The 19,282-nt window shown below is 29.0% G+C and overlaps 1 protein-coding gene across 1 annotated transcript in view; it reads left to right on the top strand.

The window, feature by feature from the left end:
• The window catches only part of Rim (Rab3 interacting molecule), a 39,339-nt gene extending 20,318 nt beyond the window's left edge, over positions 1-19,021 (top strand). Inside the window, exons 7-22 of the mRNA XM_070647759.1 lie at positions 2,653-3,374; positions 5,281-5,479; positions 6,279-6,482; positions 6,888-7,171; positions 7,234-7,371; positions 7,430-7,564; positions 8,266-8,478; positions 9,766-9,894; positions 9,952-10,327; positions 10,387-10,585; positions 12,550-12,719; positions 12,886-13,056; positions 13,389-13,539; positions 17,969-18,155; positions 18,216-18,383; positions 18,444-19,021. Of these exons, the coding sequence (XP_070503860.1) occupies positions 2,653-3,374; positions 5,281-5,479; positions 6,279-6,482; positions 6,888-7,171; positions 7,234-7,371; positions 7,430-7,564; positions 8,266-8,478; positions 9,766-9,894; positions 9,952-10,327; positions 10,387-10,585; positions 12,550-12,719; positions 12,886-13,056; positions 13,389-13,539; positions 17,969-18,155; positions 18,216-18,383; positions 18,444-18,656 (3,659 nt within the window). The 3' untranslated portion in view covers positions 18,657-19,021. The remainder of the gene's footprint in view (positions 1-2,652; positions 3,375-5,280; positions 5,480-6,278; positions 6,483-6,887; positions 7,172-7,233; positions 7,372-7,429; positions 7,565-8,265; positions 8,479-9,765; positions 9,895-9,951; positions 10,328-10,386; positions 10,586-12,549; positions 12,720-12,885; positions 13,057-13,388; positions 13,540-17,968; positions 18,156-18,215; positions 18,384-18,443) is intronic.
• The last annotated feature ends 261 nt before the right edge of the window (positions 19,022-19,282 follow it).

Here is a 19,282-nt window from a genome sequence, read left to right as displayed (position 1 = left end):
GGTAAAAATTTACACTAGTAGATGTCATAAAAGACTATATTTGTACAATGTAATGTAATTTTGTACTGTTCTTCCCAATTTCTTCGTTTACTAAAAAGCTATTTTCATTCATTTTCTGTCTATATATTCACTTAAATACAATAAAAAACAATCAGGTGAAAAAGAAGCGAACAGTTGGAAATTTTTATTTTTAGTAACATATCCAGTTTTATTGTCCTTTTCATTGTTAATGATGCCTTTTTTACTGTTTGTGTATCTTCATTTATCTTCATATAGACCTTTTATGTTGCTTTCCTCCAGTCTATATAATATATTGGAAATTATTTCAACAATGACATATTTTAAAAACTTCATATCAGCCAAGCTCTGATACAATCACAAAATTGATATAGATATAGTGACATAATGATAGGAAGATAATGGATATATTTATGACATTCTATATATATTATTAAATGACTTAATTAGATTTCTCATACTTCATATGTTTAACCCTAAACTGCAAATAAAAATGTAACGTTTTACTACTTCCTTTATTTTTTTCCCTTGATACTATTGACACTTTGATACGTTTATTCGGATAAACTAAAAAAAATGAAACGATTTTTTACATTTTCAATAAATGTTAATTTTTTAATGTGAATTAAAATTACTACTTATGCGTCAAGACTTTAAATAAAATTATTTTGAAATATTTGTGAAAGATTAGATCTCGAATACAAAATATCAAAAATCTTTCCGGTCAAAATTTTATTCAAATTTTTATTTCAAAATTTAATGTATTAAAAATCATATCAATACTTTTTAGGCGACAATATAAAAGTAGATAGAAAAGCATCAACGCCATCGTCATCATCATCTGATGTTTCAAAAAACCAAAACTTTTTAGACAAAAAAATAAAAAGTTTTTTAGCGGTAATTAAAAAGAAAATCCTGAAAGCTTTTAATTTTTATTTTTTGAATTTGAGATTTCCTTTACTTTTTAGTGTGGCCTTAAAAAAATTTTGGAAATGCAATGTATGCTTAATAATTTGTGATTATAATTGTGTAATTTAAAATTATCAAGCGCAAAATATTTTGTCTTTCAAATTTAATTTTGCTTTAATTGTTCGGTAAAAATTCTATTTTGTTTTATTAAATTCTTCATTTTCTTCCTAAATATCCCATGTTTCCTAATATAATGCTTTAAAGCAGAGCTCGAAGTCGACTCGGATATTCTTTGAAATTTGAGTCGACTTAGAGCTTTGCTTTGAATTTCCTATCATACTTTATTAACGGAAAAGTCGTCAGAGAATTAAAAAAAGTTAAAAAATTTGAGAAGAACTAATATATTCAATAGAAATCTGAATTTGTTTTATAAGCAATTTGAAGGAAATTTCAAATTTTTAAGTAATGAACTTAACAGTTCGCTTATAAGCAAATGAACCTCATGTACTTAATGCCTTATGCAACTACTATTAAACACCTTAAATCTTTTAAACTATTTGATTCTTTTTACATCTTTCATATTCATTATCCTCATCTTCCTTTAGTACTATCTATCTATCTATCCTTACTTAAGTTTTGAATGTGATGGTGATGACAAATTGGTGAAAGAAATTTTGGAAAGAGGATGGCTGAAAAAAGAGTTGAAGATTCTATCAATTAAGCACTGAGAAAGCTTCAGCTCTGTTTTCCCATCAGTCTATTTTTTGATGCACAAAATCTTATTTTATCTTTTTGTTTTTATCTGATAAAGCTTTATTTATGGACAACATAATTTTTTTTTGGATTTTTTTTTCTTTTTTCACACAAAACGCAAGCACAGAATAAACATTTTTATTTATTCTTCAATCACTCGGCTCTCTGTCTATTTTTGTATTTTCATGTGTTTTTTTTATCTCCATATAAATATAAATTAAACTATTCCCAATACATAAATGTTTTTTTAAACCACTTCAATACTATGACCTTATATTGTTAATTATGATATTTAAAACTTGTTCAGTGTTCTCATTCGATCCTCTATCTTCTTATCTATTACCTTTAAATGTACATAAAATTATTAAGGCTCAAGAATAAAAAGAAAATTGATTTAAGTTAAGTGAAACCAATACATCAAGCAAGTAAAGAGCTTGCTCGCAAGAGCAAGGAGAGAATAACGCTCGCGAGCATACTCAACTAATAAATTTATGAAGAGCCAGCTCTCGATACATGTTCTTGGCCTGTTAGGGACAGGAATTAATTAAATACGTTACTAGATTAAATAGACTTCGAATTTATTTTTCTGCGATTTGGTTTCATAAAAAATTCAAATTCTTATTCGAAAATACAACTCACTTTAGGTATTTGTTTTATAATTTTTATTATGATTTATTTAAAAAGAAAATTTGAAAACCAAGCGTCAATGTGTATGTGTCGGCAAAAAAAAATTAAATAATTTAGTACAACTGAGTTGCTAAATTTGCAAAATTCAACAAAAATAGCCCTTCAAAATAAAAATTTTCATTTAACAAAATCATTAAAATTCGGATTAAAAGAATATTTCTCGTTAAAAATATTGCGAAATTTTCTTATATTAAAAAGTTTAATCTAAAAACAAAATTTAACCGAAAGAAACTCACAAAAAATAATATAAATTAAACCTGAACCAAAACATTTCTCCTGAAACAGCATGGAAATATTTTGATGGTGCACCATCATCGACGTCATCGACATCGAAAAAAAACTATCCACCATCGCCAACATCAGCAACAACAAATATAGTCGGAGACTCAAGAATATCGCTGGCGAAATCGCAACCAATATCAAGTACAATAACATCATCATCAAAGCTGGATATTCATCAAAGAAATCAATACAATCGTGTTAATCACTCAAGTCACATTTATAACAATAATAATTACAGTAACAATAATAATAATCGTCTAGGTAGTAATAGCTATCATAATACAAATCCTCTTCCATCATCACATATTCATGACCAATCACTGCATAATATTGATGATCTAGCGTATCACCATCATCACCACAATCATCCAACTTTAGCATCATCGCCAACGAAGTCGTCGTCACAGTATAATTATAACAATAGAACCAGTGCCATACTCAATCAATCGAATAGTGGTAGTAGCTCGTACAGTTATTATTCAAATAATCGTTACTTAAGTGATACACTCGATCCATATGTGGATGAGCAATCAGCAGGTGATAATCGAAGATTTACAGAACGTAGAAAGAAGACTGTACGATTTGACGGACAAGATTCGGATGAATTTTCTCGTTGGGAAAGTGAACGACAAGAGAGTCAAGACTCAACAACTAAAGATTCGGGAATTGATACAAGTAGTACATTTACCAGCAGTGAAGATTCTAATCGTGGTGATGGACCAAAGGTATTATAAATTGAAAACAATCATTGAGAACTTCTCTGTAAAATTCACCTCCTTTGGTTATGAACGAGACTTACTTGACGCCATTAATTTGAAAAAATTTCAAAAATTTTATCCCCCCAATTTTTTTATTCCAAAGTTCTTAAAATTGTCTTCTTCATCTTGTGTCTCATCAAAAAATTTGAATCAAAAAAGACGACAGTCTGGCTGAAAAATAACAATTTTTTTAGGCTCTTAGAGCATTAAGTTGATTTTTGCTAAGCATTATCATTAATTTGAAGATTCTACATTGAGCTATTGTATATAAATCGAGGATACATACCCGAATATCGAATCTGGCCTGGAGCTGGATTTTTAGACTTTTAAAAAACATAAGCTTTCGGGGACATTTCAATATTTTGCAAATTATATTGAAGACTCAAAATTATATTGAGTCTTTTGACAAGCACTTTATGGTATCTTACTGCTGACCTTTTTACTAAAATTTCCAGATTTTAAACAAGTTCTGCTCAACTTTATCTTTATTTTTAAATTCTTAGTCGAACTGTCATTACTTGAGTTGATCATGGATTGTTGCCTAAAATGATCACTAGCTTAATTTCCTTCCGAACTAATCCAAGCTTTGATATTCCTCCTTTTTTGATATTAAACTTATTTCCTCTTTTCAATGCAATGACTCAATATAGAAACACATAAAGCAAATTCTTTGATGAAAAAAGAAATATAATCTAGTAAAAAATGAACGAAGCCTTTTTCTATTGCTAATTTACTAGTTTGTTGCATGTATTGCTATCTATTTAATTTTCTTTCTACTCTATTACTAAATTTATATGCGCTAAGTGTTCATTTTTGCTGCATGAGATAACATATATTTTATATTAATGATAAATTTAATTAATAATATCACTATTTTTTCTATTATTACGGTAAATGATATAAAAATATCACAAAAGTATAAGAAGTGTGTGTGTTCTATCTTGAACAGAAGACAAACTTTTTTTTATCCTTCAAAAGTTTTTTTTGGATGGAACAACATCTTTCATCTTCTCACATATTTGAGTTCATTCTCAGCTCTCATTTTCTCTTAAATAATATTTTAATCTCCTTATTCTCAATCCCATCCTCTCTTTGTGATTTCTCTTCTTATTATTGTGTCTAAATGTGAATCACTACAATGTTATGTATTTTCATACTTTATTTAATTTTTTATATATTTTAATTGGCCTGAATAGATTCACAAATCAAGGTTTTGATACTTGTGGAAATGATGAATTATATTAAAATATTTTCCTAATTCACGCTTCAACTATACATATGACTTTTTAAAATATTAAGTTTCACTCTCGATCGTCAAAAGTTTTTCATATCATCCAAATGGCGGCCACATGTGCCGCTGTAATGCTTTCAAGGATTTAGGACGTTTAAAAAAGCACAACGCGCTTTTTCTTAGATTCTATAAAAATTTAATATGAGCGTAGAACTTTCTCCACTTTGTTAAGTTCAAATCAATTTTCTTAGGATTTATTATCCAAAACTAAGATCTAAACGAAAAATAATTCAATAAAATCCACAAGTATTCCCACCTTGACCAAACAAATAGCGATATTAAAGATTATATTAAGAGATTTGTTCTAAGATCAAAATTTTTCTTTTTTTCTTTTTCTTCCTATTTTCCTCCAAAAACAAATTTTATGTATTTTCATTCTTATATTATTCGTGTAAAATCATCATCGATTTCGATAAAAATAATCTCAATCCAAATCATTGCATTTTTGTGTTTTCACGAAATAAAACATTTTACGATTTATTCAAATAAAATGATTTTATATTTTTTTGCAATGAAACATTGAATCAACTTATAACGTGCCACAAAATGATAAATTTATCAAACCAAAAAATTTAAATAAAGAATCCTGTAAGTTGGCAAGTGTCAGCAGATGGTCAGCGAATGATTGGTCATATGATATTGAGAAAGAATATTGATGGCGAAGATATTTTAGGTTTAAAAATTATTGGTGGCAAATTATTGTCATCATCACGCAAAGGTGCTATTATAGAAAAAGTTAAACGTGGATCTTTTGCTGAGCAAGAAGGACATTTGAGAGTGGGTAAGAAAACATGAACAATATTAGAGTTTTTTAATTATTTATTGTTTTCCCTACCCCTCATTTTGAAATTGTTTCGCTTCGTTATTAGTTACATTATTATTTTGTGAACATCGTTTGGAAGGATATTCACTGCTAAATTTTGATGCTTGATTGAAAACCGAGAAAAAGCAAAAAATGCTGTTTATGTATGTTGATGTATTTATTCTTGAAACAGGCAATTTTACCTACATATAAGACAAACTATGTCTAATTACTTGCCCGAGTAGCACAAAAAGGTTAATCGATCTTCCAGCATCGATCAACCTAATCCTGCCACTCGGGTTATCTAAAACTCCTTAAGATTTTAATTGTTCTTATTGATTGTATTTAAAGACGCCAATAATATTATTTGTTAAACATCAGAACAAAGTTGATTTTGAGAGCCAGTCCCAAATATCCCAAACCGTTCCAAACCTAAAGATATTTCATGAAAACTATATAAATTATTTTTATTCCAAACGATTGTGATTTCATCGTTGCAAATTACGTGAGAAATTGAACTTTACATGTCAAACTACATCCTCTAGATAGTTAATGCAGTAGTATCATTACCTTTAAATATTTAATTCATCCTGATTTTTTCGTTAGTTTTAGACTGTAGATATCCAAAAATTTTGATTTTGTTTATTAATTTAATTATTTTTATTTTTTTTAAGCCACAACATATTTTTAATTTTTTTGTTCTTTTTTCTTTACATTAACTTTTCAATTTCCTAAAAAAATGACACAACGAAAAAATGAAACGAAAAAAATCAAAAAGGCGATGAAGTGATTGAGTGGAATGGTCGCTCATTGCAAGGCAAAAGTGCACAAGAAGTGTATGATGTGATTGAAGAAAGTCGACATGAGTCACAAATAGAATTAATTGTATCACGACCGTTGAGCGTAAATCGTAAAGCTGCTCAAACTTCCTGGCGACAATCGCATTCACCAATACGACAAAATCGACAATATCTACAGAAAGGTAGCACAAATCTTACTTGAAAATTTTAATATCTAAACTGTGGAAAAAATTTGAAATTTTTTAAAAAAGTTAAATTTATGCGAATTTAAAAAGAAATTTTCATAATTTTTACTTAGAGTTTAAATGGGGAGCAACGTTATTTTAATTTTTTTTTAATATATAAAACGAGATATTTTACGAATAAACTTCTATCCAGATCAACCACAGCACACAAACACAAATATACAATATTTGCACACTCACTCACTACACGTCATTATGCAAGATTTCAATATTAGAAACTAACCTTTCGCAATTTTTTTATGCGACGCTAAAGAATTTTTTCATATTTAAATTTTATAGTCAAAAATGAGAATTTTAATAAATTTTTATATTCTTCTTTTTTTAAATCTTTAAAAAACATAGAGCCGTTTGATGCACGTGATAAGCCAAGTGTATTAGTAACATCACCAGGATCGCCGGATTTTAATTATCAACAAAAACTTCAACCCACAGCTCATTCAAAGCGACCTCTCGGCCGATATCAGAGGCGCTTGATGCAATCAGGTTCAATCGATCCAAATGTTGGTGGTCGTACACAAATAAAATTAGGCTTCGAATCGAGTACATTGCAACTTATTTTAACAATTGTGTGTGCTGCTGACTTAACATACCGACCAAATGGATCTGCACGTAATCCTTATGCCAAAGTATGTATAAAAATAGCTTTATCATTGGTTCTATCACTTACTTTTTTATTGCAATTGTGTAGATATTCTTGCTTCCTTGTCATTCCGACAAATCCAAACGACGAACGAAAACATTAGCTAGTACAAATGAGCCACGCTGGGGTCAAACATTTACATTTACGGGTTTAAGGCGAGCCGATTTAACTAATCGTTTACTTGAAGTGAGTTTACGAGAAATTGTCTATCAGAAATTATATTAATACATAATATCTTTAATAGATAACACTTTGGGATTATGTTCGTTACGATGTGCATGAATTTTTAGGAGAAGTTGTAGTAGATTTGCACAACCATCCGCTCGATGATGAAGCCGAGTGGTATATGTTGCAGCAGCATCAAGAATATCCTGGAACGGTTTGTACACAATATTTTATAGGCCTTTTTTCTTTCCCGTTACTTTAAATAAATTTTATGCAACACATTTTATTTTTTTACTTTTATTCCTACAACTTTTGCGAAAATAATTTTTCGTGCTTTCTTAATATTTTTTTTTATTTCCTTTACGATTAAGAAAAAAATTCTCGATTTATCTTTTTAGAAATGAACAAATAAGTGAAAAACCACAAATTTTCTTTGTAGTTGATGTGCTTTCTTTTCAGACAGACACAAAGTATTAATAACTTTTTTCATTAATTGTATTTTTTTACATATTTCGTCTGATATAAAAATGAAAATTCATAGTTTCCTTCTAAAACTTTTTAGAGTTCGTACAAAATGCAGGCATTCAGACAAAAAACGCAAAACTGAAGCCTTGAATGAACTATAATTTACAGTCAAATACTCTATGGAAGTTAATAGAAGTGACTGTCTGTGACTTTACTAGCTGGTTTCATCCTTGTATCATTCGATATTAATTCCTGTATTAATCCTTATTATGAGTTATCATACAAATACACATATGATTTACATGAAATATAAAATATTTACCAAATCATCAATCGAACACGAAACTTCCCTCTCTTAACTCTTTGTGTGGAAATAGATGTTGTATGGAAAAAAAAATCCATAAATTTTACTAAACTTTTGAAATATTCTCATTTTACCAACAAATTTAGTATCATAAGTCTGATGATCATCATATTCATCATCATCATTCAACTGGTCACGAAATAGATATAGTCACACCAACTGATCATTTATCACCGCCAAGCACAACATCGCGACTTAGTGATTCAGATACATCGGAATGCGATATTGACGGTTTAACTACGGGCCGTGATGGTGCGAGTATTTCATCGCTTGGTAGTTCCTCAAGTCCTCCGCCTGAGGTACATTCTAATAAAAAATATGTATGATAAAACATGGATACAAAAAATATTGTAAATGTCTTAAACAATCAATCTATCCTTTAATTTCTCTATGAATTTATACGTGTGCGCGTGCATTTTCTATGCCCTTCAACACACATTCTCACGCATTTTGACTATCTATAATTAATATTATTTTAATTCTATTTATGATATTAATTAAAATGTTGTAATGACGTTTTTAAACACACACATTTTGTTTAGTTTTAAGTTTTTTTTTAATTTTTAATTTTTTTAACAGAGTTTTAGAAATACCACTATGTGAATTTTTCTTATCTAATTTTTGGATATATTTTACTATTTAACTGTTTTGATAATATTATCAAAATTATAAATTTTCTTGCATTCAATTCCCTAGTATTTTTTTTTTTAATTCAACGCTTCAAAGAGTTTTTTTTTTCAAAATTGATGAAGAAGTATAAAGTAAATCCAGTATGACTTCTTAATGCATTATCAATTTTATGCAAATATGACTTAAGTTTTCAATTATTTTGATACGTATTCTTAAACATTTTATAACTTCATTTGCTAAGGTAATAGTTCACTTATGGGGTTTCTTTCCAATCCCTATCTTAAACTACCTCTTATAAAATGTTTTATTCTAATTCCTTTCTTTTTAGTAAGAAGAACAATATTTTCTTATCATTTTTTTCTGAGTGTCATATTTTTACTGTATGTAAATGGGTAACGAAGCCAGTGGACATAAGAATACGGACAAGATAAAACACACATATACAAAAGCAAATAATATTCAAAAGTTTGTTTGCATGCAAAAGTTTTGTTTTGAAATTTAGACATAATTTTGATGATGCTTAATGCTTTTTTATGATTTAATTAGTACATGGCTTATTATCCATTGATTTTGACTTTTAAAGGGCCAAACAATGACATTTTTTTACTTATAATATTTTATTCTATTTATATGAAAGCACATTTTTATGTTTCGATTTTTCCTATTTATCATATATTTTTTATTCAGTTTTCTCTCTAAAATTAATCAATATTGCTTTCACTTTGCTTAACAAGATTACTATAGGTTTTAGATCTATTTTGTATTTATAATGTAGTTTTTTATATATAAAATAACAGCCATCCATTTTTCTAATAATATATAACTCTTCAAGTCTTACTTACCTTGCCAACAAGTTCATAAAATTCTTCCTAGAAAGTCTCAAATTTTAATACATCAAAAAAGTTTTATGCTACATAAATTACATAACCTTTCATTTCATTTATTTTACACCTCAGGTCGATTTGATTGAACGTCGTTCGCGACGTGATATGTCACCGCAAGGTCGTAAACGAGTTGCTGGTATGGTATCACGTGACTATCAAACTGTATCAGGTATAGGTGGTGGATCACATAGTTATCAGCAAGTAAGTTTAAAATTTCAAATGAATTTAAGAATATCATCATAATTATATTAATTTCAGTCAAACGTACAACGAAGGGGCGAAATGTCAATGAGCCATAGAAGTCAATCAGCAGCACCAAGTGATTATCGAAGTGAAAGACGTGGCTCATTATCACCACCAGATGATCGTTTTATAACAAGTTCCAAAGACTACCCGGTTCTTCCATTACAACAGCAACAATCATTTCCACAAAAATTTCAATCACGTTCAGCAACAGCAACGCCAACTGGTTCACCGAAAAAGCGCCAATTGCCAAAAGTACCTCAAATATCACGAAATCCCGCCATACGAGATCGACTGATGCAAGACTTTGAGGAGCGTTCAATGGGTAGATCGAGATATCGTGTACGTCAAGGATATCACATACCACAGTATAGGAGTACGGGTGCTGGAGGTATATGATTACCTTTAAATTATTTTAGAACGAGTTAAATAATTAAATTTGACTTTTAGGATGGGAAAGACATTACTCCGGACTTTCCGATAGTGACTTACCTAATGCCGAGACTCGGTTACGACCAAAGGCCTCTCTTTCGCCAGATAAAGACTTAATAGGTGATTTTGGAGATTCAGATATGGAATCTGTTGTAAGTGTCACATCGAGTGCCTTTTCAACCCAATCTGAAAGGCCGCGAGGTTCAAAAGGATTAAGGTAAGTTGAAATTTGAAGTGAATGAATTCAATGAAAAATTTGAATTTTTAATTTTAAAAAATCAAACCGAGAAGAAACCTTTATAAAAGACGATCACTTCAAAGAAGCCTCCCAACTTCATGGTTTCGTGATGATATCTTTACGGAACGCGAAAGCGAATTTTTAAAATCTATAAAACTTACCGAAAGTATCCCACAAAATTCAAGTGCAATTTCTATACCCAAAATTCCCGAAACGCTTAAATCTATTTACCATAGTAGCCCATTGGTTAGTAGTAGTGTTCCCAACAATTATTGCTTAAATAAAAAATTCCCAAACCATGACTTAACAAATCCATCGACACTAAATTCAGCTTTCTCATCGCATGCATTAAGCCTTAAACCAAAACTTTTAATAAATGATATTAGACATCAACTAAGATCGCGATCATCAGAGCCGAATTTACTTTCAAAATATGATTCTGGAAGTAGAGGATCGTTTGACTATAATCATGGTTCTTTAAATAATCAGACAATTGTAATTTCAAATCAGACTGGAAATAAATCAAGCCAGATAATTCTCAAATCTTCATTTTCTGACCAAAACTTAACGACTAATATAAATGCTGGAAATAAAACATTTGATTGCAGTGTTCATTACTCAAATGATCCATTGATACTTCCACTTGATTCTCTTCCTTTGAATTATTGTGAAGGGAAAGAAAATTCAATAAAATTATCGAGTTCTAATAGTTTGCGTGGTGTTCGTCGTCGACTTCCTAACATTCCATTGCCAGCAAGAAACACTCAATCACTGTATTTACCAACATTTGAAACAATTCCATCTTTTGACTCAAATGCTGAAAGTTTTGAATTCTCACCAATTTCACCACGTTTTGATGAAAAATTATTAGTTGATGAACAAAAAGATGGAAACAATGAAGATATATGCAATCTATCAGAAAGTTATTTAAAATCCGAGGACGAATCAACTTCACTACGTCGCTCCTATTCTCTCATTGCTGATGAACAAATCATTGATGTTGAATATGATTCTGATACCGGATGGATGACTAAAAATGTCCGCAAAAATCCATTAGAAAAGATTGATAAAAATAAAAATGTCAAAAAGCATCAACGCGCAAGAAGCTATAGCCGTGAGAATTTAAAGCTTGATTTGAAACTTGCAAACAAACCAAAATCACCAACAATCATACGCAATGCTGATGACAATGAAAGTAAATGTGATAAAAACAATACTGATGATGAGAAAAAAAAGATTGAAAGTAATGATAAAGATGATGTGAGCGATACAATAGGTTCAATAATTAACAATGTTCGTTCTCAATTGGTTTTGTCACAAAGCGATGCTGGGAATGATGACGAATCATTTGATGTTCAAGAGGAACGAAGAAGTAGCCTCAAAGCTGAATTAGAGGGAAAAGTTGTATCGCCAAAAATAAATTCAAAAACTGCCGGATCCACAAAATATGTTTGTGAAAAAGCAATTGGATTTGAAAACGAAAATGAGTTTTCGGATATAAAGAAAATAACTAATAATGAACCGAATGTTTTCCAAAAATGTCGTTCTCGAAGTTCCCAAGGCTCGACTGATGCAAAAAGTGATGAGGAAGATGAAACTGTCGATGATGTATTTGAAAAGCCATTTAGGCTCGACAGAAATGCTTCTTTTCATGCTAAAAATCGTAAAAGCGTTCCTAGTCATAGACGCAGTAGTAGTCTTGAAGGTTTACCTTTAAAATCCAATGTTCGTAATAGTTCCACTGGAAGTAAGAGTACTCGTAATAGTTCCGTTAGCATTAATGAAAATCCTGAATATTTTGAGTATAATATTCCAAGTAAAATAACTAAATCAAGTAAAATTGCTTCTTCCAATGCTATCGCTAAATTAAATACCAAACCGAAACGCGGCTCACTTAAAAAATCCACATCCTCACCCAAAACGAAAAAATCGCCACGAAATAGTAGTGACTATGATAGAAGAACGAGAACTGTAGAAGGCGGACATCGCGAATCCTTCAAGAAAAATGATCGGACCAATGAACAAGATCGAGATGCAAGTGATCGCGAGTTAAAAGATGGAAATCTTAATCGTAGTTTATCGAATACTGATACTAATATAGAAGATAGAATAGGTGAGTTTGTGTGATGGTTTTGCAGTGGTTGTATATTTATTGAGCTCAACTGGATATTGTATTGGTTTTTTGCCACCCTATCAATGATATTCCTTGTCCCAATGGGTGGCGAGAAACTAATGCTTGAATCTATAGATGAATATTCTAATATTCAAAATCATTTTAGATGGTAGTTTAAGTGATACAGCTGTCGGACTTACAGGCCTTGATGGTCGACGTGGTAAACAAATGGACCAAAGATCTCCAAAAAGCGAAACGTCAACACAAGATCGAAACAGTGGTGCTAGTAGTGGAATGGGACGAAAAAGCAATTCGACATCACAGTTGTCGGCAACAGGTAATTTAAGTAAGAGATTAAGTATTTGTTACGCTAATTAATATCATGAGATTAGATGCGCGTTATTTCTTAAATTTAAATTCGAATTAAATTTTTTAAATCAGATGATAAGAATAAAAAAAATGTTTGAAGCATTAATTTGGTCCGACAGTAGTGCAAAATTTTCCATTTTTAGGAACAAATTAAAAGATAAAAAAAACAACACAAAAATTCATAGAAGAAATTAGTTTCATCTTTTAAAAATATCTTGCTGTAAAATTGAATTAAATTAAAATTATAAAAATTATTATTGTGATTATTATCGTTCCAATGTTTATGTGTGACAAATGAAGGTCGAAAGCGGCGTATGGGCTTCGGTAAAAGGGGTAAAAATTCTTTTACAATTCATCGAAGTGAAGAAGTTTTGCCCGGCGAGATGCGCGGTGGGCTATCACGTGGCTCGAGCGCATCTAGCGATGGTGAAGGCAGTGCTGACGGCGACAGGTTCGCTTAATTTATGAGTTTCTTTAAAAATTTAGTGATTTACAATTTAGAGAAAAATATTAATTATTTAAGGATATTTTTTTTTAGTTTTGTGAATTTTGAATCTGAAATGTTGCTTTAGCAGCATGGAAATTAGTGTAGTTGTGGAAAATCATAAGATCACTAAAGAACTACTTAATACAATTTCCTTGCTGCTCAAAAACAAGCATCAAAATTCACAATTATTGTGACTTTAATTTGCGTGTATTGCTTTAACTAATTTAAATATTATTGTTAATTTTTTTTTATTGTAATATAATAATTTATTTTTGTATCATCCATAATTTTTAATTTTCATCTCGAGTAGCAAATGATTTTTGTAACAATCTTTTGAAGAAAATGGGATGATTTTTGATCTTAGGCTTAATCAGATTTTAAATGCTTAAACTTAAGCACCGTTGATAAAATTCTAAAATTCTGTTCCGCACACGGTACACATGGCCGAAAATCCTTTCTTACAAATTCGTGTTGTCGGATTCATTGAATTGGCCAGAAGTCAAATATTCGGTCATTCGTACCTTCCAAAGTTTAAAATTATTAAAAAATTTGTTTCACTTTTTAACTTAATCAATTAGAAAATAAACTCTGAAATGATATTTCCAGTAATTTCAAAAAGATTCATACAAAAATGTTTTTGCTGTCCGAGATAATTATCAATTTCAAAAAAATAATCACTTCACAAATAAAATCATCAGATTCTTCAAAAAATAATAATAAAGAGAACTGATTTGACATGCCCATACAATAATGTGTGTAAAAATACTGCGGGGAGATTTAGAGCAAAAATAATACAAATAATTTACACAATATCTATGAAATTGTAGTTGCTTTTTATAATTTATTACTTCATATTTGAGATGAATCTACGTGAATAAGTAAAATTTAATGTTATATTTTGCAATTTATCATTTGTTCAATATTAATTTTAAGGACATGGAAATAAAACTATACTAAATAAATGTTGTGTTAGGATTAAAAAATTAAGAATGATTAGAAAATTATAGCGCGTAAGAATAAAGATGTAAACTTAGAGCGTTTATTAAACAATGAATTCAAACAAGTTTTGGAACTGAATCAGAAGTAAGAATTTTTAGGACCAGTAATTATATCCTTACAAATTTTAATCGAAAAACAGCGAAAATTACCTAATGAAATATAAAACGATAAGAGTAGGACCATTACAAAATAACAGGCATTTAATTGAATAAATAAAAATTACAGACATGATACTTGATAAAATCAATCCAAAAATATTTAATCAATTTTAATTAAGCTTCCATGTATTTACATGGAAGTTTAAAATAATACAAATAGCCAAACAATTAGCGAAAATATTCATTATTATGCACAATAGATCAAGGCGTCACTACACAACGTAAGCGTTCATCTGCTGGTTCAATACAGCGCTCAATAGAAGTCGTTCCGACTCGAGCTGGTAGTCTGCACTCAATTTCTAGTTCAGAAGGCTCATCGTAAGTGTTCGCCTTTAAAGTTTCCGCAATCTTTTTTTTTAAATGAATTTTTTTGAAAACATGACATGAAAGCAATAAAGCTCTTTCGAAATGTGTTTTTGTGTATCATTTTATTCCAATTTTTGGTTCAATTTTTGAAATATTTTTGGACTTTAAAAATTCTGAGTGTGATTTTATATTTCTCTATCTTTGTCTATCTCTATTTTTTAACCCATAAAATCATATACAGTCAAGTGTATGTGTGTTTTGTTTCCTTTCCTCTTCTTTTAATACTGTTCAATTTTTTTATTGTGGATTCTTATGTTTTCTTACGCATTTCAAAATTTTATTTTGAATTGAAATAAGTCAAAAAAAATCTTGATGTTTTGTGGTCATTTTTGAAGTACACTTTTCAAATCTTCAACACTAAATATTTTCATATTTAATATAAATAGATGATGAATTTTATAGCTTTTGAAAAAATTATTTAGATACTATTTTAGAATAGAAGATTGTTTTAAACAAAAACTTAGATTAGGTCACCAAATAATTTAAAATAGTTAAAAATATATAAAATAAAGTATCAATTAAACTAGGTAGGATGAGAGAATATAGAATTTGAAATAAAACCTGCTCTTAAGACGGTTTTGCATAAGTATTATTTCAAGTCAGTGGAAAATACATCCAATTTATATAGCAAGCAAATAAATAGAGAATAACGATTCTTGAAAATAAATTCTTCTTTTTTAAACAGTTTCAAATAAAAATTTCACAATTCACTGATGTTCGAATGACTTACATTACTTACAACAAGTTTTTATTGCATACAAACTCTAATTAAAATTTTTCAAAAGCTTTGCATTATTTTTTTTTAAATTTGGTAGCTTAGGCAAAATTTTAACACAGCCAATTTGAGGTTTCTATAAACTTAAGCTTTTTGGGATAGAATAACTATTCACCATTGTATTTTTTTTTAAATATACTAATTTCACTAATTCCCGAATAGCAAAAATCGTTTAATCGATCCGAAATCCGGGACCTAATGTCTAGCAATAAACTTCACATTTGTGGAATCCCTCATCCACTTGGAAGTTTGCTGAGTCGGATTTTTAATCGATTACCTGATTTGTGAAATTCGGGATTGATACAAACATTTGCTTACATGCACTTTTCCTCTATATTTTTCTTCAATTTAAAAGCTATCGTTATTTATTACGGTCTGGATTTAAATTTAAGCCATTTGAGACCATAAAATATTTACCCGATTGTATTAAAAAAAGTAAAATATTTAAAACCATTTCAAATTCTTTCAAATTTTCACATTCAGGTATTTAAAGTAAATACAGCGATCCACGAATTTTAGAAAGTACAATAATTTTTTCAAGCTTAAAATAAGAATAATATTTTTCATTCTAGCCAGGAATTGAGGAAGAATTACCTTTTTCTAGATGTTTTAAAAATCTTTTATTAATAATTCTAATCAAGAAATGAAACTTTTTTAAAATAAAGTGAAATTACAATTATTTTTTAATTTGTAACAATTATTAATAATTATTGAAGTTTGTGGTTCACAAAATTAAAGTCAAATTGTGAATAATTTTATTAAAAAAAATAGTATTTTAAATTCAAAATCCTGAATTCTAAGTTTTCCCAAGATTTGTGTTTAATTTACGCTAAAATTAATTTTTATAAAAAACATTGAAAATATAAATTTTGGAAAAAAAAATTTAACGAAAATTTTTAACTTTTTGAAACAGATAAAAATTTCTCATTTCTTGGTTACGAAAAAGAATTTAACTGTTGTAGAACTGTTGTTGATCTCCGTTCTTGCACCCTAAATGTTAAAAAAAAGAAAAATGAAGTTTCAAAATATGTGGTAAAATATAATTTTAATAATAACATAAATATATATTTCTATATATATATATCTACATCTCCCTGTAATCAAAATCAAACGAATGTTCTCCTTTTAATGTGAAAATTTTAAGAGAATATAAATAGAATTAATTTTTAATAGATTCATAAATTAACTTAGTTTAAATTCATAAATTAAAAATCAAAAATATCGTAATATCAAAAATTGTATGCATCCAAAAAGTTTTACATGAATCGAGTAAAATTGTTTGTTCTCTCTCACATTTTCGTATCATCCTAACGCCATTTTATTTTTTCAAACTTAATCTTTCCTTTTAGCTGCTCGATGAATAATAAATTTGAAATTTATTATTTTGTAATGATCCATACTGTGCATTAGAAAATTAATTTTTATCTCATTTTTCACCTCCATATAATTCACTTATATTACTTTTCATTTGTTCTTTACAGCTTCATTTAGTCATGTTTATTTTTCCTTTTTTGTTATTTATTTTATGCATTTTTATATAACTGAAAAAATATTATGTTCATATTCGATATTTTGTTTATATTAAATAATAGCAAAAAATATTTTAGAAATGAAATCCATTGGAAGAATTACAAATCTACAAATTTGAAATATTTTTGATTTATACTGAAAAATCATCAAAATTTTCAATATTGTAAATTGTTTTATTCAGAGTTTAAAAGACTTATTGATGATTTTTCAGCACTTATTGTCAAATAAAGCAGGAAGACTTCGCCACAGAGCTTTTAAGGCTTATATGGTTGCCAAAAATTGGCGGCTTCAATTTGGAAGCCTTAAAAGCTCCGTAGCAGAGCATTCTTAATTTGTCTCGAACAAAAAGAATTGAATATTTGTATATCAGAACTTCCAATGAAATTCATTTTTTAGCTTAGAATTTTTAAGTTCTTTTGTATATTTTCTAGTTGTTTGCTTTTAAAAAAATAAGAGCAAAAATAATTATATTTATTTTATGTAGTATAAGCCTTAAAATATGCGTCTTCTAACAAATGATATTTTTTTCCATCTGATTCAATTATGTTAAATTAAACAACAACAGATGGTCACCATCACTACGAATGGTCAGCGATGGCGGTCAACTTTCTGAATTTATTGATGGCTTAGGACCAGGTCAGTTGGTCGGTCGTCAAGTTTTGGGTGCTCCTGCATTAGGTGATATTCAATTATCACTGTGCTACCAAAAAGGCTTCCTAGAAGTCGAAGTGATACGAGCGAGAGGATTACAGGTAAATGAACTGATTTGATATCATGTCAGAACTTATTAAATATTCTTTTTCTTTAATCAGGCACGTACTGGATCAAAAGTACTACCCGCGCCATATGTCAAAGTATATTTAGTGTCGGGTAAAAAGTGCATAGCAAAATCAAAAACAGCCGCAGCTCGAAAAACGTTAGATCCACTTTACCAACAGACGCTGGCGTTTCGGGAACCGTTTCAAGGCTGCATCCTTCAAGTAAATACTTTTTATGTGATTGGAAAATTAATAATAATTAAATTTTTGAATACATTTTAGGTTACCGTATGGGGTGATTATGGACGGATCGAGGGCAAAAAAGTATTTATGGGTGTAGCTCAAATAATGTTAGATAATCTAAATCTCTCACACATCGTCATCGGATGGTACAAACTCTTCGGAACAACCAGCCTGGTACCTAATCATACACCTAATATTGGTTTAGGTTCTAGACGATCCTCTATCGCGTCACTAGATTCGCTTAAGCTCTAACACTACTCATTAAATTCAAAAACAATACGAAACATTTAAATATTAATAATATTGAAATATCTCATTATTATTATCATGATTAATATTTATTGATAATGGATTTTTATTTTTTTCTATTACTTTTTTTCAAATGAACAACCAAAAAAATGAAGATATAAGAACAAGTTACTACTTATATTATATTAAAAAAAGGATAACACTTTCTCTCTCTATTTCAATAAATATCTTCCTTCACTCATTCACTTTTGCTGATAGTTACGATCAATCAAACGATAAACTAAACAAAAAAATACCATGAACATACGTACTTAATATTAAACTTCTATTACTTTCTTTCGATTACACTTGATCTTTGAAATATTAATTTCTTTCCCATTTCTTCTTCAAAATGATGAAAAAAAAAAGTTTGATTAAATTTTAATTTGCTTTAAATCACTCTGAATAAGTTAATAAATTCAAAACTCTTTGCAAATTTATCAATTTAAATCTAATTTTTTCGTTGACTTATGGACGAGTGATCGACTTTACAAACATCCACAAACTAACATCAAGCTTTGTTTTCATTTTTATTAAATTTTTTGTTGATTTTAAATCTTTCAAATTTAGAAAATCTTTAGAGTGAAATT

Source organism: Chironomus tepperi, unplaced genomic scaffold, assembly GCF_022539635.2.
Source record: "Chironomus tepperi strain 1889 unplaced genomic scaffold, CSIRO-AGI_Ctep_v1 contig_376, whole genome shotgun sequence".
Taxonomy (NCBI): Eukaryota; Metazoa; Arthropoda; class Insecta; order Diptera; family Chironomidae; genus Chironomus; species Chironomus tepperi.
Note: the sequence above shows the minus strand (reverse complement) of the source record. Positions and strands in the feature narration are given on the sequence as shown.